Genomic DNA, 26390 nt, shown 5'->3' on the forward strand with positions numbered 1-26390 from the left:
GGTGTGAGTGTTTTATACGGGGTGTGAGTGTTTTATATGGGGTGTGAGTGTTTTATACGGGGTGTGTGTGTTTTATACTGGGGTGTGTGTATTTTATACTGGGGTGTGAGTGTTTTATACGGGGTGTGTGTGTTTTATACTGGGGTGTGAGTGTTTTATACGGGGTATGAGTGTTTTATACTGGGGTGTGAGTGTTTTATACGGGGTGTGAGTGTTTTATACTGGGGTGTGAGTGTTTTATACTGGGGTGTGAGTGTTTTATACGGGGTGTGAGTGTTTTATGCTGGGTGTGAGTGTTTTATACGGGGTGTGAGTGTTTTATACGGGGTGTGAGTGTTTTATATGGGGTGTGAGTGTTTTATACGGGGTGTGAGTGTTTTATACTGGGGTGTGAGTGTTTTATACTGGGGTGTGAGTGTTTTATACGGGGTGTGAGTGTTTTATACGGGGTGTGAGTGTTTTATACTGGGGTGTGAGTGTTTTATACTGGGGTGTGAGTGTTTTATACAGGGTGTGAGTGTTTTATACTGGGGTGTGAGTGTTTTATACGGGGTGTGAGTATTTTATACGGGGTGTGAGTGTTTTATACGGGGTGTGAGTGTTTTATACGGGGTGTGTGTGTTTAATATAAGATGGTGTTTCCCAGTATATTTTATACACTGTGAGGTTTGATGAACACGGTCAGAGGGGATCAGTTCTCTGTTCTTTGATGTGAGCCTCCCATGACTGTCGCAGTGACTCAGACTGCAGTGCTGTTGTTCTCTGTCAGGAGTCTTGCATCACCAGGTTATAGTCCAACAGCTTTATTTAAAATCACAAGCTTTCGGAGGCTTCCTCCTTCGTCAGGTGAGTGTGGGATTCCATGAAAGGTACTGCATATCTGGTCAGAGAACAATTCCTGGTGATTGCAGATAATCTTTCCAACTGCCCGTAATCAAGGCAATCAAAGGAGTTGAATAGTGTTCAGACAGAGAGACATTACATTCAAGACTACTGAATATATAAACGGTCAGAACCCAAAGACAGATAGAGAGAGAGAGAGAGAGAAACATCCGAAAGGAAGAGAAAGAGAGAGAATTTCCAGTTGTATTAAAAACAGATAACTTTTTTTCACTGGTGGGGTAACGTGTAGCGTGACATGAACCCAAGATCCCGGTTGAGGCCGTCCTCATGGGTGCGGAACTTGGCTATCAATTTCTGCTCGACGATTTTGCGTTGTCGTGTGTCTCGAAGGCCGTCATGGAGAACGCTTACCCGAAGATCGGTGTCTGAATTTTGGATGAGAGTGGACGATGGGAGTCTGGCAAGAGGAGCATTGGATAGTTGAATTGGACGTGACAAAGATATGCATCAGCGGCCTCTCTGCCCCGTCCCTAATCTGCCTGTTCTCTCCTGAAGTCTTTGACAGTTCTCCTCTCTGTTTGCCAAACCTCTCCTTTTGTGCAGTCAGCACATTCCGATTCTCATGCTCCCTCTGCCCAAGTCCAAATCATCGATATATATCAGGAACAACTTGCACCTTTAATGGGGAAAACAATCCCACCACAGTTCACAGGACATCAGGAAAAGGGATACGAGCCAAGGAAGGAGAGATTAGGAGGGGTGACCAAAAGCTTGGTTAAAGATGTGGGTTTTAAGGAGGGGCTTAAAGGAAGAGAGGGCAGTGCAGTATTTCAGGGAGGCTGAAGGTAAAGGAGGTTATAGATATGGGAGTGGGAGAAGGCTACGGAGGGATCTAAAAACAAAGACAAGAACTTTGAATTTAAATTTGAAGGTGTTGGAGGATGGAAGGCCAATGTAGGTCAGCACGGACGGGGGTGATGGGCGAGCAGGACTTGGTTTGGGACAGGATATGGACAGCAGAGTTTTGGATGAGAGTGGACGATGGGAGTCTGGCAAGAGGAGCATTGGATAGTTGAATTGGACGTGACAAAGACATGAATAAGGGTTTCAGCAGCGGAAGAAGTGAGGAAGGTGCAGAGACGGGCAATGTTACGGAGGGGGAAGTGGGTGATCTTTGTGATGTAGAGGATATGGAGGTCAGCTTGGGGTCAAATACGACACCAAGGTTGTAAAGAGTCTGGTTCAGTGTGAGACAGTGCTCAGGGAGAGGGATGGAGATTGTGGTGGGAGATGAAGACGATGGCTTTGGTCTTCCCAATGTGTTTAGCTGGAGGAAAGAAAGAAAGAAAAAGAAAGGAGATTAAGATTCCACAATAAGGTAGATTGTACATGGTGTGTGGAGGGAGATTAAATGGGTGGGTCGAGTCCATGATAGGGGAGAGTGTACATGGTGTGTGGAGGGAGATTAAATGGGTGGGTAGAGTCCATGATAGGGGAGAGTGTACATGGTGTGTGGAGGGAGATTAAATGGGTGGGTAGAGTCCATGATAGGGGAGAGTGTACATGGTGTGTGGAGGGAGATTAAATGGGTGGGTAGAGTCCATGATAGGGGAGAGTGTACATGGTGTGTGGAGGGAGATTAAATGGGTGGGTAGAGTCCGTGATAGGGGAGAGTGTACATGGTGTGTGGAGGGAGATTAAATGGGTGGGGAGAGTCCGTGATAGGGGAGAGTGTACATGGGGTGTGGAGGAGATTAAATGGGTGGGTAGAGTCCATGATAGGGGAGAGTGTACATGGTGTGTGGAGGGAGATTAAATGGGTGGGTAGAGTCCATGATAGGGGAGAGTGTACATGGTGTGTGGAGGGAGATTAAATGGGTGGGGAGAGTCCGTGATAGGGGAGAGTGTACATGGTGTGTGGAGGGAGATTAAATGGGTGGGTAGAGTCCATGATAGGGGAGAGTGTACATGGTGTGTGGAGGGAGATTAAATGGGTGGGGAGAGTCCATGATAGGGGAGAGTGTACATGGTGTGTGGAGGGAGATTAAATGGGTGGGGAGAGTCCATGATAGGGGAGAGTGTACATGGTGTGTGGAGGGAGATTAAATGGGTGGGGAGAGTCCATGATAGGGGAGAGTGTACATGGTGTGTGGAGGGAGATTAAATGGGTGGGGAGAGTCCATGATAGGGGAGAGTGTACATGGGGTGTGGAGGGAGATTAAATGGGTGGGTAGAGTCCATGATAGGGGAGAGTGTACATGGGGTGTGGAGGGAGATTAAATGGGTGGGTAGAGTCCATGATAGGGGAGAGTGTACATGGTGTGTGGAGGGAGATTAAATGGGCTAATGGTTAAATGGCCTTTTCCCATTCTGGGAGAGTTGAGCTCACTCCTCTGTGACCTTGGTAATTCCTGTTGGGTGAGGGAGGAATCTCTCCCAATCCCCTGAACTGTCAGCCCTCCGTTTGGGGAGTGTTGCACTAGTCCTGTCCCTAAACCTGTCTGGAAGGCCATTAGAACAGAACTTTATTCCCAGGCTCCGTTGGGCTGTGCTGGAGGCCCTGAGTCCTGGGATTCAGACTATGGATCAAGGTTTGAGTTAGACCGGCTGAAATTGAGCCCCATGCCCGGTGTGGATGTGCTGAACACAGCAGTGTGCAGTTCCAGTGTCCAGAATCTAAGCACAGGCTCTTCTTCAAATGGGCTCCTGTTTCAGGGTTGACGGGGCGTGGAGAGTTTAGCTGCCAGTGAGCCTGGGTCTTCAGACCTGCTGTTATTTTGGCTGTTTAGACAGTTATTATTAGAGACTCAGACCACAGCAGGAATCCCCTGTGCAAAAAATAATTGAAAAGATGCTCAGATCGGAAGATTGAAACTGAACCAACAGAGGAAGTGAAAGAAGGAGCTCGGTGCAGCTGGACGATTGTTAATAACACGGGGAAAATCTGCGAACCGCGCCCACCCACACACAACCTCCAATCTGACAGCACAGAAGGAGGCCATTCGGCCCATCGTGCCTGTGCCGGCTCTTTGAAAGAGCTGTCCAATTGGTCCCACTCCCCCTCTATTCCCCATAGCCCTGCAACTTTCTCCTTTTCCAGTCGAGATCCAATTATCTCTTGTCGGCCTGGGGTTACTGCACAAGACTGCCCCTAACATGGGCACTAAAGTGGCATCTCATTCATTGATTGGACCAGGAAATGCCTGGTGTGGGTAATGGAGCTCAGGGCTCTGACCATTCCCTCTCCTCTCCTGAGGGTTCCTTCATGCTGGGGTACAGTTCCATGGGCCCCGGGCAACACATTCCTACCTCACCCACTTCCCCATTCTGTGTGTGGAAGACTGGACCCTGTCAGCAGGATATTTGACTGCAGAGGGCATCACCACTGTGTCCAATTCTGTCCTCACCCAAAATCCAAACACAACTTGCATTTAGATAGCGCCTTTAACATCCAAAACGTCCCAAGATGCTTCACACAGCTGCAGTTAGAGGAACAGAATGCTGAGCCCGGGAGGGGGGGAGGGAGAGGGAGGAGGGCGGGGGACTTTAGGAAGGGCGATTGAAGGCTTGTGTGAAAGGATGGAATTTGATGATGAGGAGAGAGAACGAGAGGGGTGAGGGATTAAGGGTGGGAGTTCAGAGAGCAGGGCCGAGGAGTCTGAAGGCTCTGCCATCAATGGTGGGATGAAGGAGGCAGCGATGGGCAGGAGGCCAGAGTCTGAGAGCGAGGGGTGTGGGAGGGAATGTAAGTCTGCAGCAGGACGCAGAGGTCGGGTGGAGCGAGGCCATGGAGGGAATTGGAGACAAGGCTTTCAAATTTGATGTGTTGGGGATCAGGGAGCCAGTGTCGGTCAGTGAGGTCAGGGGTCGTGTCCGAACGGGAGTGTGGGTGAAGGAAGCCGGGAGGGGCATTGGAATCATCGAGTTTGGAGGTGAGACAAGCAAGGGGCTGACGGAGGGAGGAGACGGGCAATGTTGTGGAGATGGAAATAAGTGGCCTTTGTGATGGAGTGGATGTGGGGTTTGAAGCTCAGCCATTGGAGCAACAATAGGGAGTAGGCCCATGATTACTGGTCCCTATTAGAGGACCAATAGGGAGTAGGCCCATGATTACTGGTCCCTATTAATGGACCAATAGGGAGTAGGCCCATGTTTACTGGTCCCTATTAGAGGACCAATAGGGAGTAGGCCCATGATTACTGGTCCCTATTAGAGGACCAATAGGGAGTAGGCCCATGTTTACTGGTCCCTATTAGAGGACCAATAGGGAGTAGGCCCATGATTACTGGTCCCAATTAATGGACCAATAGGGAGTAGGCCCATGTTTACTGGTCCCTATTAGAGGACCAATAGGGAGTAGGCCCATGATTACTGGTCCCAATTAATGGACCAATAGGCAGTAGGCCCATGTTTACTGGTCCCTATTAGAGGACCAATAGGGAGTAGGCCCATGATTACTGGTCCCAATTAATGGACCAATAGGGAGTGGGCCCATGTTTACTGGTCCCTATTAGAGGACCAATAGGGAGTAGGCCCATGATGACTGGTCCCTATTAATGGACCAATAGGGAGTGGGCCCATGTTTACTGGTCCCTATTAGAGGACCAATAGGGAGTAGGCCCATGATTACTGGTCCCAATTAATGGACCAATAGGCAGTAGGCCCATGATTACTGGTCCCTATTAGAGGACCAATAGGGAGTAGGCCAATGATTACTGGTCCCAATTAATGGACCAATAGGGAGTGGGCCCATGTTTACTGGTCCCTATTAGAGGACCAATAGGGAGTAGGCCCATGATTACTGGTCCCTATTAATGGACCAATAGGGAGTAGGCCCATGATTCCTGGTCCCTATTAGAGGACCAATAGGGAGTAGGCCCATGATTACTGGTCCCTATTAGAGGACCAATAGGGAGTAGGCCCATGATTACTGGTCCCTATTAGAGGACCAATAGGGAGTAGGCCCATGATTACTGGTCCCTATTAATGGACCAATAGGGAGTAGGCCCATGATTACTGGTCCCTATTAGAGGACCAATAGGGAGTAGGCCCATGATTACTGGTCCCCATTAATGGACCAATAGGGAGTAGGCCCATGTTTACTGGTCCCTATTAGAGGACCAATAGGGAGTAGGCCCATGTTTACTGGTCCCTATTAGAGGACCAATAGGGAGTAGGCCCATGTTTACTGGTCCCTATTAGAGGACCAATAGGGAGTAGGCCCATGTTTACTGGTCCCTATTAGAGGACCAATAGGGAGTAGGCCCATGTTTACTGGTCCCTATTAATGGACCAATAGGGAGTAGGCCCTTGTTTCCCGGTCCCCATTGGTCAGTGGGATGTGGACACCATGGTGATCGCTGATCCTTGATGTTTGAAATGTGGGACCGAACGGACCCCATCCCAGTAAATACACCACGATCCGGAGCCTGGACATGGAGAGGGGGAGGGGAGGGGAAGGGGGGAATAGAGGGGAGAGGGGAGTGGAGGGGAAATAGAGGGGGGAGAGAGGGAGGGAGGGATGGAGGGAGGGGAGGAGAGGAGAGGGGAGGAAAGGGGAAGGGGCTGGAGAGGGGAAGAGAGGTGGGGAGGATAGGGGAAGGAGAGGCGAGGAGGAGGGGGGGGGAGGTGAGGAGGGGGGAGGAGAGGGGGAGGTGAGGAGGGGGAGAAGTGGGGAGGAGGTGCGGAGAGGGGGAGGAGAGGGGGGAGGAGAGGGGGGAGAGGGGGAGGGGAGGGGGGAGGTGAGGAGAGGGGGAGCAGAGGGGGGGAGGTGAGGAGAGGGGGGGAGGTGAGGAGAGGGGTGGAGAGGGCGGAGGTGAGGAGGGGAGGTGAGGAGGGGGGAGGAGGTGAGCGGAGGGGTGGAGAGGGGGGAAGTGAGGAGGGGAGGTGAGGAGGGGGGAGGAGGTGAGGGGAGGGGTGGAGAGGGGGAGGTGGAGAGGGGGGGAGGTGAGGAGAGGGGGAGGTGAGGGGAGGGGGAGGAGAGGGGGGGGAGGTGAGGAGAGGGGGGAGGAGGTGAGGGGAAGGGTGGAGAGGGGGAGGTGAGGAGAGGGGGAGGTGAGGAGAGGGGGAGGTGAGGGGAGGGGGAGGAGAGGGGGGGGAGGAGAGGGGGGGGAGGTGAGGAGAGGGGGGAGGTGAGGAGAGGGGAGGAGGTGAGGGGGAGGTGGAGAGGGGGGTGAGGAGAGGGGGAGGAGAGGGGTGGAGAGAGGGGTGGAGAGAGGGGAGGAGAGGGGGGAGGTGAGGAGGGGTGAGGAGAGGGGGGAGGTGAGGAGAGGGGGAGGAGAGGGGCGAGGAGAGGGGCGAGGAGAGGGGGGAGGAGAGGGGGAGGTGAGGGGAGGGGGTGGAGAGGGGGGAGGGGGAGGAGAGGGGGGAGGGGGAGGAGAGGGGGGAGGTGAGGAGGGGTGAGGAGAGGGGGGAGGTGAGGAGAGGGGGGAGGAGAGGAGAGGGGGGAGGAGAGGAGAGGGGGGAGGAGAGGGGGGAGGTGAGGAGGGGTGAGGAGAGGGGGGAGGTGAGGAGAGGGGGGAGGTGGAGAGGGGGGAGGTGGAGAGGGGGGAGGTGGAGAGGGGGGAGGTGAGGAGAGGGGAGGTGAGGAGAGGGGAGGTGAGGGGGGGAGGTGAGGGGGGGAGGGGGAGGTGAGGAGGGGGGAGGAGAGGGGGACGAGTGGTGAAGGGATTAAGGAATGTTCCGTGAGTGGACGGGATGGGTCAGTGGGTCAGACCCTGTCCTGTCACTCCGGCCCACACTGATTGGCTGATCTCTCCTCTCTCTGCTGGCCCTCCATGAAATGTGTTTTCTGTACAAACCAGTCCCCAGTGAGAATCGGCCAACAGCACAGAACTGCCCTAATCTGACCATAACCTGCCAGTATTACTGAGAGAGGACACAGAATGGCCAATGTGGGAAGTGGGAAATGGCGTCTTGCTCCAGGAGGAGGCATGCTTCTGGGGTCAAAGGTTAACATCCATTGGCGGGGCAGAGGAGAGGGAGTTTTACTCTGCGTTTAACTGTGCGACACCTGGCCTGGAAATGCTCCATTCTCCAGAAATAATGTCTGTCACAGTGATCAGCGACAGAATTCACAATACAATGGAGGGTGGGAGAGGGAGAGGGAGAGGGAGAGGAGAGAGGGAGGCTGTGAGGCAGAGAGAGAGAAAGGGGAGGGGAGGCTGTGAGATAGAGGGCAGGGGAGGGAGCGAGGGGGACAGAGTAGGGGAGACAGCCGGGGGGGAGAGGTGGAGGGAGGGAGAGAGGTGGAGGGAGGGGGAGAGATGGAGGGAGGGGGAGTGAGGAGGAGAGAACTGGGAGTGAGGGGGAGAGAGGTGGAGTGTGGGGGAGTGAGGGGTCGAGAGGGAGAGAGAGTTTGAGTGTGGAGGAGAGTGGTGGAGGGAGGAGGAGGGAGGGAGAGAGACGTGGGGGAGTGAGATGGAGGGAGGAGAGAGATGGAGTGGGGGGAGAGGGGGGAGTGAGGGGGGAGGGAGGGGGAGGGGGGGAGGGAGAGAGGTGGAAGGAGGGGGAGAGGGGGGAGGGAGGGGGAGAGAGGTGGAGGGAGGGGGATAGGTGGAGTGAGGTGGATTGAGGGGAGAGGGGTGGAGTGAGGGGGAGTGAGGGGGAGAGGGGGAAGGCAGGGGAGAGGTGGAGTGAGGGGGAGAGATGGATTAAGGGTCAAGAGGTGGAGGAAGGGGGAGAGGGGGGAGGGAGGGGGAGAGGGGGGAGGCTGTGAGACAGTCAGAGAGAGAGAGAGAGAGGGAGAGAGAGACAGAGCGAGGGAGAGAGACAGAGAGAGAGAGGGAGAGACAGAGCGAGGGAGAGAGACAGAGAGAGAGAGAGAGACAGAGAGAGAGAGGGAGAGACAGAGCGAGGGAGAGAGACAGAGAGAGAGGGGGAGAGAGAGAGAGACAGAGCGAGGGAGAGAGAGACAGAGAGGGAGAGAGAGACAGAGAGAGAGAGGGAGAGACAGAGACAGAGAGAGACAGAGAGAGAGAGAGAGAGACAGAGACAGAGCGAGGGAGAGAGAGACAGAGAGGGAGAGAGAGACAGAGAGAGAGACAGAGCGAGGGAGAGAGACAGAGAGAGAGAGGGAGAGACAGAGAGGGAGAGAGACAGAGAGAGAGAGGGAGAGACAGAGCGAGGGAGAGAGACAGAGAGAGAGAGGGAGAGACAGAGAGAGAGAGGGAGAGACAGAGCGAGGGAGAGAGACAGAGAGAGAGAGGGAGAGACAGAGCGAGGGAGAGAGACAGAGAGAGAGAGAGAGACAGAGCGAGGGAGAGAGACAGAGAGAGAGAGGGAGAGAGGGAGAGAGGGAGAGAGACAGAGAGAGAGAGAGAGACAGAGAGAGAGAGGGAGAGACAGAGCGAGGGAGAGAGACAGAGAGAGAGAGGGAGAGACAGAGCGAGGGAGAGAGACAGAGAGAGAGAGAGAGACAGAGAGAGACAGAGACAGAGAGAGAGAGGGAGAGACAGAGCGGGGGAGAGAGACAGAGAGAGAGAGGGAGAGACAGAGCGAGGGAGAGAGACAGAGAGAGAGAGGGAGGGAGAGACAGAGCGAGGGAGAGAGACAGAGAGAGAGAGAGAGACAGAGAGAGAGAGAGAGACAGAGAGAGAGAGGGAGAGACAGAGCGAGAGAGAGAGACAGAGAGAGAGAGACAGAGCGAGAGAGACAGAGAGAGAGAGGGAGAGACAGAGCGAGGGAGAGAGACAGAGAGAGAGAGGGAGAGACAGAGCGAGGGAGAGAGACAGAGAGAGAGAGGGAGAGACAGAGCGAGGGAGAGAGACAGAGAGAGAGAGAGACAGAGAGAGAGAGAGACAGAGAGAGAGAGGGAGAGACAGAGCGAGAGAGAGAGACAGAGAGAGAGAGAGACAGAGCGAGAGAGACAGAGAGAAAGAGAGAGACAGAAAGAGAGAGACACAGAGAGGGAGAGAGAGAGACAGAGAGAGAGAGGGAGAGAGAGAGAGAGAGAGAGAGAAGCTGTGAGCCTGGAAGACGGTGAAGGAAATGGTGCTGACGTGTCTTTCGATGGTGATCACATTTCCATAGTGAGGGGCGGGCAGTGAGACTCTCACAAGCTGCAGGTTTATAAAGCAGAGCCCAGTAAAGGGACAGTTTATCAGTAACCAGGCACAGGAGCAGACACCATGCCTTCAACCATCCAACTGATCTGGGCTCTGGCATTCTGCATCGCAGGTACGAATCTCTCTCCTTCCACGTTTAATATTTTCCTGCTGTTGATTTCTGTCCAATTCTACAGACTTGTGATTGAGGGGAAAATACTGGAACAGGACGACCGGTCACTGTCTGTGGAACAATATCTCTCATTTTACAGCGTGTTTCTGTGACAGTTCTTAATTCACTTTGTTTCTCTCTTTCCCCTCAGGTATCAGTGGGGATATCATCATGACCCAGTCCCCTCCGGTGGTCTCAGTGAGCCCGGGACAGACCGCAACCATCTCCTGTACGGCCAGCGCATCCGTTAGCAGCTATGTTGCTTGGTACCAGCAGAAAACCGGACAGAAACCCACTCTCCTGATCTATGGAGCAACAACTCGATTCACAGGAACATCCGACCGTTTCAGCGGTCGTCAAGAGTCCACGAAGTTCTACCTGACCATCAGCAATGTGCAGAACGAGGAATTCGCAGACTATTACTGTCAGCAGTATCAGAGCTACCCCCGCACTGTGAGACAGAGCCGTACAAAAACCTCAATATACAGATTCCCACCCCCTGTACTGACACATCCCACAGTGATATATAATATATAATAATGGGCACACAGTCCCACCCCCTGTACTGACACATCCCACAGTTATATATAATATATAATAATGGACACACAGTCCCACCCCCTGTACTGACACATCCCACAGTTATATATAATATATAATAATGGACACACAGTCCCACCTCCTGTACTGACACATCCCACAGTTATAGATAATATATAATAATGGACACACAGTCCCACCCCCTGTACTGACACATCCCACAGTTATATATAATATATAATAATGGACACACAGTCCCACCTCCTGTACTGACACATCCCACAGTTATATATAATATATAATAATGGACACACAGTCCCACCTCCTGTACTGACACATCCCACAGTTATATATAATATATAATAATGGACACACAGTCCCACCTCCTGTACTGACACATCCCACAGTTATATATAATATATAATAATGGGCACACAGTCCCACCCCCTGTACTGACACATCCCACAGTTATATATAATATATAATAATGGACACACAGTCCCACCTCCTGTACTGACACATCCCACAGTTATATATAATATATAATAATGGGCACACAGTCCCACCCCCTGTACTGACACATCCCACAGTTATATATAATATATAATAATGGACACACAGTCCCACCTCCTGTACTGACACATCCCACAGTTATATATAATATATAATAATGGACACACAGTCCCACCTCCTGTACTGACACATCCCACAGTTATATATAATATATAATAATGGACACACAGTCCCACCTCCTGTACTGACACATCCCACAGTTATATATAATATATAATAATGGACACACAGTCCCACCTCCTGTACTGACACATCCCACAGTTATATATAATATATAATAATGGACACACAGTCCCACCTCCTGTACTGACACATCCCACAGTTATATATAATATATAATAATGGACACACAGTCCCACCCCCTGTACTGACACATCCCACAGTTATATATAATATATAATAATGGACACACAGTCCCACCTCCTGTACTGACACATCCCACAGTTATATATAATATATAATAATGGACACACAGTCCCACCCCCTGTACTGACACATCCCACAGTTATATATAATATATAATAATGGACACACAGTCCCACCTCCTGTACTGACACATCCCACAGTTATATATAATATATAATAATGGACACACAGTCCCACCTCCTGTACTGACACATCCCACAGTTATATATAATATATAATAATGGACACACAGTCCCACCTCCTGTACTGACACATCCCACAGTTATATATAATATATAATAATGGACACACAGTCCCACCTCCTGTACTGACACATCCCACAGTTATATATAATATATAATAATGGACACACAGTCCCACCCCCTGTACTGACACATCCCACAGTTATATATAATATATAATAATGGACACACAGTCCCACCCCCTGTACTGACACATCCCACAGTTATATATAATATATAATAATGGACACACAGTCCCACCTCCTGTACTGACACATCCCACAGTTATATATAATATATAATAATGGACACACAGTCCCACCCCCTGTACTGACACATCCCACAGTTATATATAATATATAATAATGGACACACAGTCCCACCCCCTGTACTGACACATCCCACAGTTATATATAATATATAATAATGGGCACACAGTCCCACCCCCTGTACTGACACATCCCACAGTTATATATAATATATAATAATGGACACACAGTCCCACCCCCTGTACTGACACATCCCACAGTTATATATAATATATAATAATGGACACACAGTCCCACCCCCTGTACTGACACATCCCACTGTTATATATAATATATAATAATGGACACACAGTCCCACCTCCTGTACTGACACACCCCACAGTTATATATAATATATAATAATGGGCACACAGTCCCACCCCCTGTACTGACACATCCCACAGTTATATATAATATATAATAATGGGCACACAGTCCCACCCCCTGTACTGACACATCCCACAGTTATATATAATATATAATAATGGACACACAGTCCCACCCCCTGTACTGACACATCCCACAGTTATATATAATATATAATAATGGACACACAGTCCCACCTCCTGTACTGACACATCCCACAGTTATATATAATATATAATAATGGACACACAGTCCCACCCCCTGTACTGACACATCCCACAGTTATATATAATATATAATAATGGACACACAGTCCCACCTCCTGTACTGACACATCCCACAGTTATATATAATATATAATAATGGACACACAGTCCCACCTCCTGTACTGACACATCCCACAGTTATATATAATATATAATAATGGACACACAGTCCCACCTCCTGTACTGACACACCCCACAGTTATATATAATATATAATAATGGACACACAGTCCCACCCCCTGTACTGACACATCCCACAGTTATATATAATATATAATAATGGACACACAGTCCCACCTCCTGTACTGACACATCCCACAGTTATATATAATATATAATAATGGACACACAGTCCCACCCCCTGTACTGACACATCCCACAGTTATATATAATATATAATAATGGACACACAGTCCCACCCCCTGTACTGACACATCCCACAGTTATATATAATATATAATAATGGACACACAGTCCCACCCCCTGTACTGACACATCCCACAGTTATATATAATATATAATAATGGACACACAGTCCCACCCCCTGTACTGACACATCCCACAGTTATATATAATATATAATAATGGACACACAGTCCCACCCCCTGTACTGACACATCCCACAGTTATATATAATATATAATAATGGACACACAGTCCCACCCCCTGTACTGGCACATCCCACAGTTATATATAATATATAATAATGGACACACAGTCCCACCCCCTGTACTGACACATCCCACTGTTATATATAATATATAATAATGGACACACAGTCCCACCTCCTGTACTGACACACCCCACAGTTATATATAATATATAATAATGGACACACAGTCCCACCTCCTGTACTGACACATCCCACAGTTATATATAATATATAATAATGGACACACAGTCCCACCCCCTGTACTGACACATCCCACAGTTATATATAATATATAATAATGGACACACAGTCCCACCCCCTGTACTGACACATCCCACAGTTATATATAATATATAATAATGGACACACAGTCCCACCTCCTGTACTGACACATCCCACAGTTATATATAATATATAATAATGGACACACAGTCCCACCTCCTGTACTGACACATCCCACAGTTATATATAATATATAATAATGGACACACAGTCCCACCCCCTGTACTGACACATCCCACAGTTATATATAATATATAATAATGGGCACACAGTCCCACCCCCTGTACTGACACATCCCACAGTTATATATAATATATAATAATGGACACACAGTCCCACCTCCTGTACTGACACATCCCACAGTTATATATAATATATAATAATGGACACACAGTCCCACCCCCTGTACTGACACATCCCACAGTTATATATAATATATAATAATGGACACACAGTCCCACCTCCTGTACTGACACATCCCACAGTTATATATAATATATAATAATGGACACACAGTCCCACCTCCTGTACTGACACATCCCACAGTTATATATAATATATAATAATGGACACACAGTCCCACCCCCTGTACTGACACATCCCACAGTTATATATAATATATAATAATGGACACACAGTCCCACCCCCTGTACTGACACATCCCACAGTTATATATAATATATAATAATGGGCACACAGTCCCACCCCCTGTACTGACACATCCCACAGTTATATATAATATATAATAATGGACACACAGTCCCACCCCCTGTACTGACACATCCCACAGTTATATATAATATATAATAATGGACACACAGTCCCACCCCCTGTACTGACACATCCCACTGTTATATATAATATATAATAATGGACACACAGTCCCACCTCCTGTACTGACACACCCCACAGTTATATATAATATATAATAATGGGCACACAGTCCCACCCCCTGTACTGACACATCCCACAGTTATATATAATATATAATAATGGGCACACAGTCCCACCCCCTGTACTGACACATCCCACAGTTATATATAATATATAATAATGGACACACAGTCCCACCCCCTGTACTGACACATCCCACAGTTATATATAATATATAATAATGGACACACAGTCCCACCTCCTGTACTGACACATCCCACAGTTATATATAATATATAATAATGGACACACAGTCCCACCCCCTGTACTGACACATCCCACAGTTATATATAATATATAATAATGGACACACAGTCCCACCTCCTGTACTGACACATCCCACAGTTATATATAATATATAATAATGGACACACAGTCCCACCTCCTGTACTGACACATCCCACAGTTATATATAATATATAATAATGGACACACAGTCCCACCTCCTGTACTGACACACCCCACAGTTATATATAATATATAATAATGGACACACAGTCCCACCCCCTGTACTGACACATCCCACAGTTATATATAATATATAATAATGGACACACAGTCCCACCTCCTGTACTGACACATCCCACAGTTATATATAATATATAATAATGGACACACAGTCCCACCCCCTGTACTGACACATCCCACAGTTATATATAATATATAATAATGGACACACAGTCCCACCCCCTGTACTGACACATCCCACAGTTATATATAATATATAATAATGGACACACAGTCCCACCCCCTGTACTGACACATCCCACAGTTATATATAATATATAATAATGGACACACAGTCCCACCCCCTGTACTGACACATCCCACAGTTATATATAATATATAATAATGGACACACAGTCCCACCCCCTGTACTGACACATCCCACAGTTATATATAATATATAATAATGGACACACAGTCCCACCCCCTGTACTGGCACATCCCACAGTTATATATAATATATAATAATGGACACACAGTCCCACCCCCTGTACTGACACATCCCACTGTTATATATAATATATAATAATGGACACACAGTCCCACCTCCTGTACTGACACACCCCACAGTTATATATAATATATAATAATGGACACACAGTCCCACCTCCTGTACTGACACATCCCACAGTTATATATAATATATAATAATGGACACACAGTCCCACCCCCTGTACTGACACATCCCACAGTTATATATAATATATAATAATGGACACACAGTCCCACCCCCTGTACTGACACATCCCACAGTTATATATAATATATAATAATGGGCACACAGTCCCACCCCCTGTACTAACACATCCCACAGTTATATATAATATATAATAATGGACACACAGTCCCACCCCCTGTACTGACACATCCCACAGTTATATATAATATATAATAATGGGCACACAGTCCCACCTCCTGTACTGACACACCCCACAGTTATATATAATATATAATAATGGACACACAGTCCCACCTCCTGTACTGACACATCCCACAGTTATATATAATATATAATAATGGACACACAGTCCCACCTCCTGTACTGACACATCCCACAGTTATATATAATATATAATAATGGACACACAGTCCCACCCCCTGTACTGACACATCCCACAGTTATATATAATATATAATAATGGACACACAGTCCCACCTCCTGTACTGACACATCCCACAGTTATATATAATATATAATAATGGACACACAGTCCCACCCCCTGTACTGACACATCCCACAGTTATATATAATATATAATAATGGACACACAGTCCCACCCCCTGTACTGACACATCCCACAGTTATATATAATATATAATAATGGACACACAGTCCCACCCCCTGTACTGACACATCCCACAGTTATATATAATATATAATAATGGACACACAGTCCCACCTCCTGTACTGACACATCCCACAGTTATATATAATATATAATAATGGACACACAGTCCCACCTCCTGTACTGACACATCCCACAGTTATATATAATATATAATAATGGACACACAGTCCCACCCCCTGTACTGACACATCCCACAGTTATATATAATATATAATAATGGGCACACAGTCCCACCCCCTGTACTGACACATCCCACAGTTATATATAATATATAATAATGGACACACAGTCCCACCTCCTGTACTGACACATCCCACAGTTATATATAATATATAATAATGGACACACAGTCCCACCCCCTGTACTGACACATCCCACAGTTATATATAATATATAATAATGGGCACACAGTCCCACCCCCTGTACTGACACATCCCACAGTTATATATAATATATAATAATGGACACACAGTCCCACCCCCTGTACTGACACATCCCACAGTTATATATAATATATAATAATGGACACACAGTCCCACCCCCTGTACTGACACATCCCACAGTTATATATAATATATAATAATGGACACACAGTCCCACCTCCTGTACTGACACATCCCACAGTTATATATAATATATAATAATGGACACACAGTCCCACCCCCTGTACTGACACATCCCACAGTTATATATAATATATAATAATGGACACACAGTCCCACCTCCTGTACTGACACATCCCACAGTTATATATAATATATAATAATGGGCACACAGTCCCACCTCCTGTACTGACACATCCCACAGTTATATATAATATATAATAATGGACACACAGTCCCACCTCCTGTACTGACACATCCCACAGTTATATATAATATATAATAATGGACACACAGTCCCACCTCCTGTACTGACACATCCCACAGTTATATATAATATATAATAATGGGCACACAGTCCCACCCCCTGTACTGACACACCCCACAGTGATATATAATATATAATAATGGACACACAGTCCCACCCCCTGTACTGACACATCCCACAGTTATATATAATATATAATAATGGGCACACAGTCCCACCCCCTGTACTGACACACCCCACAGTTATATATAATATATAATAATGGACACACAGTCCCACCCCCTGTACTGACACATCCCACAGTTATATATAATATATAATAATGGACACACAGTCCCACCTCCTGTACTGACACACCCCACAGTTATATATAACATATAATAATGTACACACAGTCCCACCTCCTGTACTGACACATCCCACAGTTATATATAATATATAATAATGTACACACAGTCCCACCTCCTGTACTGACACACCCCACAGTTATATATAATATATAATAATGGACACACAGTCCCACCTCCTGTACTGACACATCCCACAGTTATATATAATATATAATAATGGACACACAGTCCCACCTCCTGTACTGACACATCCCACAGTTATATATAATATATAATAATGGGCACACAGTCCCACCCCCTGTACTGACACATCCCACAGTTATATATAATATATAATAATGGACACACAGTCCCACCTCCTGTACTGACACATCCCACAGTTATATATAACATATAATAATGGGCACACAGTCCCACCCCCTGTACTGACACATCCCACAGTTATATATAATATATAATAATGGACACACAGTCCCACCTCCTGTACTGACACATCCCACAGTTATATATAATATATAATAATGTACACACAGTCCCACCTCCTGTACTGGCACATCCCACAGTTATATATAATATATAATAATGGACACACAGTCCCACCTCCTGTACTGGCACATCCCACAGTTATATATAATATATAATAATGGACACACAGTCCCACCTCCTGTACTGACATATCCCACAGTTATATATAATATATAATAATGGACACACAGTCCCACCTCCTGTACTGGCACATCCCACAGTTATTTATAATAGATAATAATGGACACACAGTCCCACCCCCTGTACTGACACATCCCACAGTTATATATAATATATAATAATGGACACACAGTCCCACCTCCTGGAGGGAGAGAGGGTAAGGAACGGGGAGAGGGAGAGAGGGTGAGGGAGGGAGGGAGAAGGTGAGGGAGGGAGGGGGAGAGGGAGAGAGGGTGAGGGACGGGGAGTGGGAGAGGGAGAGAGGGTGAGGGTGAGGGAGGGAGGGGGAGAGAGGGAGAGAGAGGGAGAGGGTGAGGGAGGGGGAGAGGGAGAGAGGGAGAGAGGGTGAGGGAGGGGGAGAGGGGGAGAGGCTCACGCAGGGGGCAGAGGATATTGTACAGCTCCTGCACTGTCAGCTCTCAGTGTGGGTTACGTTCGGTAAAGGAACCAAGCTCAGACTCAGTGAGTAAATTTACTAACCATTATTAACCCGTTAAATGCTGAACCTTTCTCACACACCAATGCTGAATACTCGAAGGTGTTGGTGAGGAGCTGCGGTGAATGAAATGGTTCATTGAAGAGTACTTTGTATGACAGGGTCCCAGGCTGTACTTTCTTTAGTTCCACTCCCCCCTTCGACCAGCAAAGTATAAGTAACAAACTTTTACCGAGAGTGTGGAGGAGATCTGGGCGTTTGCAGACTGCAGTCACATTCCTGCACCATTGAGTGGAATAACTCACTGGAATCCTGGCAGTCTCAGTGCCAACAGACACGGGCAGAGTGTGGGGTGAGCCCTGGGCACTCTGTGCCCTGTAGGACTCTCTGATGTAACTGAGCACAGCATCAGCACAGTGAGACAAGCACAGAGGTCCCACCTCGAAACACACAACTCTCCTCCAGCTTTAACTGGGAGATCTGTCCAGTCCCCCGTTACCTGGTGTCCAAGTTCTGCTCACAAACGGGTACAGCAGGGCTCTCAATCGATTGGATTCATGTTCAAGGGGTTTGGGGAGACTCTCAGTTGCTTTGTCTTTGGGTCGAATCCAGGTCGATATTTACCCCAAAAACCAACATCGCTAAAAATGGCCATTTATCTCATTGCTGTTTGTGGGATCTTGCTGTGCACAAATTGGCTGCCACATTTCCCACATTACAACAGTGACTACACTTCAGAAAAAGTACTTCATTGGCTGTAAAGCACTTTGGGCGGTCCTGGGATTGTGAAAGGTGCCATAAAAATACAAGTTCCTCCCATTCTTTTGATGAACTGGGGTCTCAGACAATTCCCCTGTTTAAATCTGACCCGGCAGAAAATCCCCCCAGAAAACTGATTAATATTGGCCTGATTTGTCTGCGTGTTTATTAGACGTGACAGACCAGACAGGGAGAGTTTCACCAGCAACAAAGGACGTTCCATTAGTGCCCGTCCCACTTTCCCGATCGACTTACGACATTCTTACAGGTAAACAATCTCTGCCCACTGCCATCGACCGGTTCCATATCACCCCTCTAGACTATGGGCATACCCGTGATCTGCTCCCCTCCTCTCTCCTGAAGGCACTGCCTCTGGCTGGGGTAAAGCTCCACCTTCCCCAAGTGGGGTCGTTCCTCCAAGTCTGAGCCCGGAGGGTGAGCGCGGCAGGCTATTCGACCATGAGGTGTCAGCCATGGCTCAGTGGGTCAGAAGGTCGTGGGTTCAAGACCCACTCCAGAGACTTGAGCCCATAATCCAGGCTGACACCCACAGTGCAGTTCTGAGGGAGTGCTGCACTGTCGGAGGGCCAGTACTGATGGAGTGCTGCACTGTCGGAGGGCCAGTACTGAGGGAGTGCTGCACTGTCGGAGGGCCAGTACTGAGGGAGTGCTGCACTGTCGGAGGGCCAGTACTGAGGGAGTGCTGCACTGTCGGAGGGCCAGTACTGAGGGAGTTCTGCACTGTCGGAGGGCCAGTACTGAGGGAGTGCTGCACTGTCGGAGGTGCCGCCTTTCGGGTGAGACATTAAACCGAGGCCCCGTCTGCCCTCTCAGGTGGATGTAAAAGATCCCACAGCACGATTTGAAGAAGAGCAGTGGAGTTCACCCCGGTGTTAAAACAGATGATCTGCTCATTATCACATTGCTGTTTGTGGGATCTTGCTGTGTGCAAATTGGCTGCTGTGTTTCTCACATAAAAACAGTGACTGCACTTCAGAAGTGGGAGAATCCTGATCCTGACCCTGACCCTCCCTGACCCTGATCCTGACCCTGACTCTCCCTGACCTTGACCCCGATCCTGACCCTCCCTGACCCCGATTCTAACCCTGACCCTGATCCTGACCCTGACCCATTGTCCACACGCACCTTCCAGGGGGTCGTGGGATTATTAGGAGCGGTGACCCTCCCTGACCCTGACCCTGAGGTCAATTGTAGCCTGACCCCAGTGCTGGGAGGCAAGGTTTTCAATTAAATCTGGAACCTTCTCCACCCAGACCCACGATGAAGCCTTTCTGAAGTGTGTTGATACAAGTCTGCTCCAGGGTCCAATGTTCTGGGGTAAAGTTCCCCCTGATCTGTGTGTGATCTGAGCTTTGTTAATGCTGAGCCTGTTTCCTCCAGATAGACTGATCTATAGTTCGAGCTTCCTGCCCGGTTAACAGCGTCTTAAAGGGACACCCAGTCTTTAAGTACTCTGACTATTAACCATTTCATCGCTGAATTTGTGGCAACCCTTCATTGCAGATGTTTATCGAACAGTCCAATCTGATTTATCCATCTTAACATCAAACCATCCGGTGTATTTATATTTAGATTAAATTTGAGAGGCAAAAAAAAGCAAATTAAGAATTAGCGATGCTCACCTGAAATGGTTAATCGTCCGCCGGGAGTTCATTGTCCCAGCAATCCGTTATCTGAGGTGAATTTTCCAAACACAGAAGCACCCACAGAGACACGCACCCAAATATACACAACAGAACACACCAATATACACAACAGAACACACCAATATACACAACAGAACACACCAATATACACAACAGAACACACCAATATACACAACAGAACGCACCAATATACACAACAGAACACACCAATATACACAACAGAACACACCAATATACACAACAGAACGCACCAATGTGCACAACAGAACACACCAATATACACAACAGAACGCACCAATATACACAACAGAACGCACCAATATGCACAACAGAACGCACCAATATACACAACAGAACACACCAATGTGCACAACAGAACACACCAATATGCACAACAGAACGCACCAATATACACAACAGAACACACCAATATGCACAACAGAACGCACAACAGAACACACCAATATGCACAACAGAACGCACCAATATGCACAACAGAACGCACCAATATACACAACAGAACGCACCAATATACACAACAGAACACACCAATATGCACAACAGAACGCACCAATATACACAACAGAACACACCAATATGCACAACAGAACGCACCAATATACACAACAGAACACACCAATATGCACAACAGAACGCACAACAGAACACACCAATATGCACAACAGAACACACCAATATACACAACAGAACGCACCAATATGCACAACAGAATGTACACAAATATACACAACAGAACACACCAATGTACACAACAGAATGTGCACAAATATACACAACAGAACACCCAAGTACACACACACAGATGTGTCACATTAAGTTGTACGACTGACACTAACACCTTCCCCAGCCTGTCTGCTCAGGAGCAGGTTTCTGCACCGTGAACATGTGTCTCATTACATATTCATGACACCGGGTTCATTTGCATTTCTTTTCCCATTACTTGCCTTTCTCTTCAGCCTTTTAAAGTAAAGTCTGAGCCCATTTCCCCCCAGACTCTGGGCCTTTTCCATTTTGGGATGTTGGTTGTTTTAAGATGGTGTTTCGAGGGGCCATTCCCGAGGGTCTGTGACACAGGAAGTGCTGTTGTCTGACAGTTATTCCTTGTATTCACCACCCCAGCTCCGTGCAGCTCTCCCGGTCGATCTGCTCTGAATGGAGACAGGACACTGGCTGCCTGCCGTAGTCACAAGACTGTGACCCGCCCAGCTCCCCAATGGCATGTGGGCACTGAGACACACACACCAGGAGGAGCCCAGCTTCATTCCCTGGTCCGTGCCGAGGAACAGGAGGAGGCCATTCAGCCCCTCCAGCCTGTTCCTCCATTGAATGAGATCATGACTGGTCTGTCCCTGATCTCCATTTACCCTCCTTTGCTCCATATCCTCGATACCCTCCCCCAACAAAAATCGATCCATCTCAGTACTGAAAGCTCCTATTGACCCCCACCATCCACAGCCTTTTGGGGGAGGGGGTTCCAGATTTCCACTCCCCCTTGAGTGAAAAAGTGCTTCCTGATTTCACCCCTGAATGGCCAGGCTCGAATTACAGAGAATTACATCGAATTTACAGCACAGAAACAGGCCATTCGGCCCAACAGTAGTGTTAGGATTGTGTCCCCTTGTTCTGGGGGGGTTGCCGCTGAGGAGCAGCCGTTGGACTTGGTGCCCCCTCTAAATGAGGGAGGGGGATCCTGCTCCTGATTGCCATCCAGTGACACCCCCCTTCTCTCCCCCAACACCCCCCACTGTTGAAGGCAATGGTTTCAGGAGATGAGGGGAGAATGAACACAGAAACACAGTGAGGGCCAGTCCCTGTGTTATCTTGTCCCCCTCTTACCCTGTGTGGGGGGTTTCATAGAATCACAGAATCATACAGCACAGAAGGAGGCCATTCGGCCCATCCTCCCTATGCTAGCTCTTTGAAAGAGCTATCCAATTAGTCTCACTCCCCTGCTCTTTCCCCATAGCCCCGACATTTTTTCCCTTTTCAAGTATTTATTCGGTTCCCTTTTGAAAGTTACTATTGAATCTTCCTCCCCCCACCCTTTCAGGCCGTGTGTTCCAGATCACAACAACTCACTGAGCAAAACAATTTCTCCATCTCTCCTCTCTGGTTCTTTACCAATTACCTCAAACCCGTTACCTCTGGTTACCGACCCTCCTGCCACTGGAAACAGTTCCTCCCGATTTGCTCCATTAAAACCCTTCATGATTTTGAGCACCTCTATTAAATCTCCCCTTGACCTTCTCTGCTCTCAGGGTCGTCTCAATAACACCACACAGTTTTGCTGGCCCGTTTTACTGGCTGTTCATTTTATGCTCTCCCCTCATGGGATCAGACTCTGTCGATCTGCTGCCCGTATCCTAACTCGTACCAAGTCCCGTTCACCCATCACCCCAGTGCTCGCTGACCTACATCGGCTCCCAGTCCAGCAAAGTCCTCATCTTTGTGTTCAAATCCCTCCATGGCCTTGCCCTGCCCAATCTCTGTAACCTCCTCCAGCCCTTCAACCCTCCGAGATCTCTGCGCTCCTCCAATTCTGGTCTCTTGTTCATCCCCGATTTTCATCGCTCCACCATTGGCGGCCGTGCCTTCAGCTGCCTGGGCCCTAAGCTCTGGAATTCCCGCCCTAAACTTCTTTGCCCCTCCCCCTCTCTCTCCTCCTTTAAGATGCTCCTTCAAACCTACCTCTTTGACCAAGCTTTGAGTCACCAGTCCTAATATCTCCTCAAGAGTCAATTTCTGTCCGAGAAACTTCCTGTGAAGCGCCTTAGGGACATGGGAAAAGGAGGAGGCCATTCAGCCCCTCGAGTATGTTCCGCCATTCAATTAGATCATGGCTGATGTGCATCGTAACTCTGTCCACCGGCCTTCATTTCCTGACCCTTAATAATCTTGTCTAACAAAAACCTATCGGTCTCAGTTTTGAATCCTTGGGATGTTTTACTATGTTAAAGGCACTATATAAATGCAAGTTGTTGTTGTAGTGGAGTGCAGGTCAATAAGAGGTTGTCGTGGGTACGGTGTGGGCTCCTCAGACTGGCCCTGTGCTGCCAGCCGAGGCCTTGCCCACCGTCCTACTCTGGCCCTCGCGAGGAGGCCTCGGGGAGAGACTCCAAACTCCCATTAAAAGTCCTTGTCTTTCATCTCTTTCAGCCCGAGAGAAGGTTCAACCATCGCTGACCCTGATGCCCCCCTCCCCGGAGGAGGTCTCGGCCAAGGGCACTGCCACCCTGGTGTGCCTCGTCGATCACTTCTACCCCGACGCTGTGGGGGTGGAGTGGAAGAAGGACGGGGCGGCCATTTCGGGCGGGGTTCAGACCAGTGACTACCTGCGAGCTTCGGACAACACCTACAGTGTCAGTAGCCTGCTGACCCTCTCCGGCTCCGACTGGAAGTCTGACGCCAGCTTCTCCTGCGCCATCACCCACGAGACCCTTCAGTCTCCCCTCAGCAAGAGCATCAGGAGAACAGAATGTTCATAGAGCGTCAGAGACAGTCCACAGAGGAGACGGAACCTTAAATATAACAGGGGGCGAGTGGGGAGGGCAAAGGTCATTGTCAGCACTGCATTTCCACTCTCTTCCTTATCGTGATTGGGTCTGAGACGCTTCTCAGGTTGGGGGTTAAGGCACATTATTGGGACAGTGTAGAGGGAGCTTTACTCTGTATCTAACCCGTGCTGTACCTGCCCTGGGAGTGTTTGATGGGACAGTGTAGAGGGAGCTTTACTCTGTATCTAACCCGTGCTGTACCTGCCCTGGGAGTGTTTGATGGGACAGTGTAGAGGGAGCTTTACTCTGTATCTAAACCGTGCTGTACCTACCCTGGGAGTGTTTGATGGGACAGTGTAGAGGGAGCTTTACTCTGTATCTAACCCGTGCTGTACCTGCCCTGGGAGTGTTTGATGGGACATTGTAGAGGGAGCTTTACTCTGTATCTAACCCGTGCTGTACCTGTCCTGGGAGTGTTTGATGGGACAGTGTAGAGGGAGCTTTACTCTGTATCTAAACCGTGCTGTACCTGCCCTGGGAGTGTTTGATGGGACAGTGTAGAGGGAGCTTTACTCTGTATCTAACCCGTGCTGTACCTGCCCTGGGAGTGTTTGATGGGACAGTGTAGAGGGAGCTTTACTCTGTATCTAACCCGTGCTGTACCTGCCCTGGGAGTGTTTGATGGGACAGTGTAGAGGGAACTTTACTCTGTATCTAACCCGTGCTGTACCTACCCTGGGAGTGTTTGATGGGACAGTGTAGAGGGAGCTTTACTCTGTATCTAACCCGTGCTGTACCTGCCCTGGGAGTGTTTGATGGGACAGTGTAGAGGGAGCTTTACTCTGTATCTAACCCGTGCTGTACCTGCCCTGGGAGTGTTTGATGGGACAGTGCAGAGGGAGCTTTACTCTGTATCTAACCCGTGCTGTACCTGCCCTGGGAGTGTTTGATGGGACAGTGTCGACTTGTGATGCCAAATAAAACCTCTCTCAGACCCTGAAGACTGTCAGCTGAGCAAAAATAATGTTAAACACGGAAGTCCCCGCTTCAGTAAGACCAGACCTCCTTCCTGCTCACCCTGCAGTTATAATTTAAGGTTTTGTCACCGTTTAAAGGGACAGGATTCTCCCATTATTGAGCAAATGCCCACAGCCGTTTTAATCAATCTTCTCTCTCCCTGTGTATTTCTCCTACTCGTTGGGCTGTTTATTCAATTCTTTTTTCTGTAAATGTAAATGTGTAAAAGGTAATAAATGTTCAGAATATTCAGTCTCCGTCTCGTGAGTGCTGTGGAAATGTCCCACCTCCCCCTCAGCTGGATTGGCTGCATTTCAGCAAGTGACTCCCCTGGTTGGGCTGTCAATCAATGCATCACCAGCTGATGATTTGATTAAAACCCAATTCTCAATCATTTCAACATTTTCAGTTTTCCCTCGAATCCAAAGACTATGTTTTCAGGATAAAGCACAAAGTGTACAAGTTATAAAACAGAAAATAAACTCCAAGCTGCTGGGATTAAATCATCAAAGGCCCAGAATTCACTCTTCACTCTGCACACTGGAGGTGTTGGTCCAGTCCAAGCTGGTGGGATCGCACTGTGCTCTGT

At 48.2% G+C, this 26390-nt stretch overlaps 1 long non-coding RNA gene and 1 gene segment (V, D, J or C); one reads left to right on the top strand and one right to left on the bottom strand.

Moving 5' to 3' along the window:
* Positions 1-787: 787 nt before the first annotated feature.
* LOC137325572 (uncharacterized) lies at positions 788-22133 on the bottom strand. The gene is made up of 2 exons (XR_010963902.1): positions 21246-22133; positions 788-3671 (listed from the first exon to the last, which is right to left on the bottom strand). It is a non-coding gene; the product is annotated as an uncharacterized lncRNA (long non-coding RNA).
* LOC137325571 (Ig kappa chain V region Mem5-like) lies at positions 9914-26053 on the top strand. The segment is given in 4 exon segments: positions 9914-10020; positions 10211-10508; positions 18838-18869; positions 24447-26053. Coding segments are annotated over 4 exon segments (708 nt in total).
* The last annotated feature ends 337 nt before the right edge of the window (positions 26054-26390 follow it).

Source organism: Heptranchias perlo, chromosome 9, assembly GCF_035084215.1.
Source record: "Heptranchias perlo isolate sHepPer1 chromosome 9, sHepPer1.hap1, whole genome shotgun sequence".
Classification (NCBI taxonomy): domain Eukaryota; kingdom Metazoa; phylum Chordata; class Chondrichthyes; order Hexanchiformes; family Hexanchidae; genus Heptranchias; species Heptranchias perlo.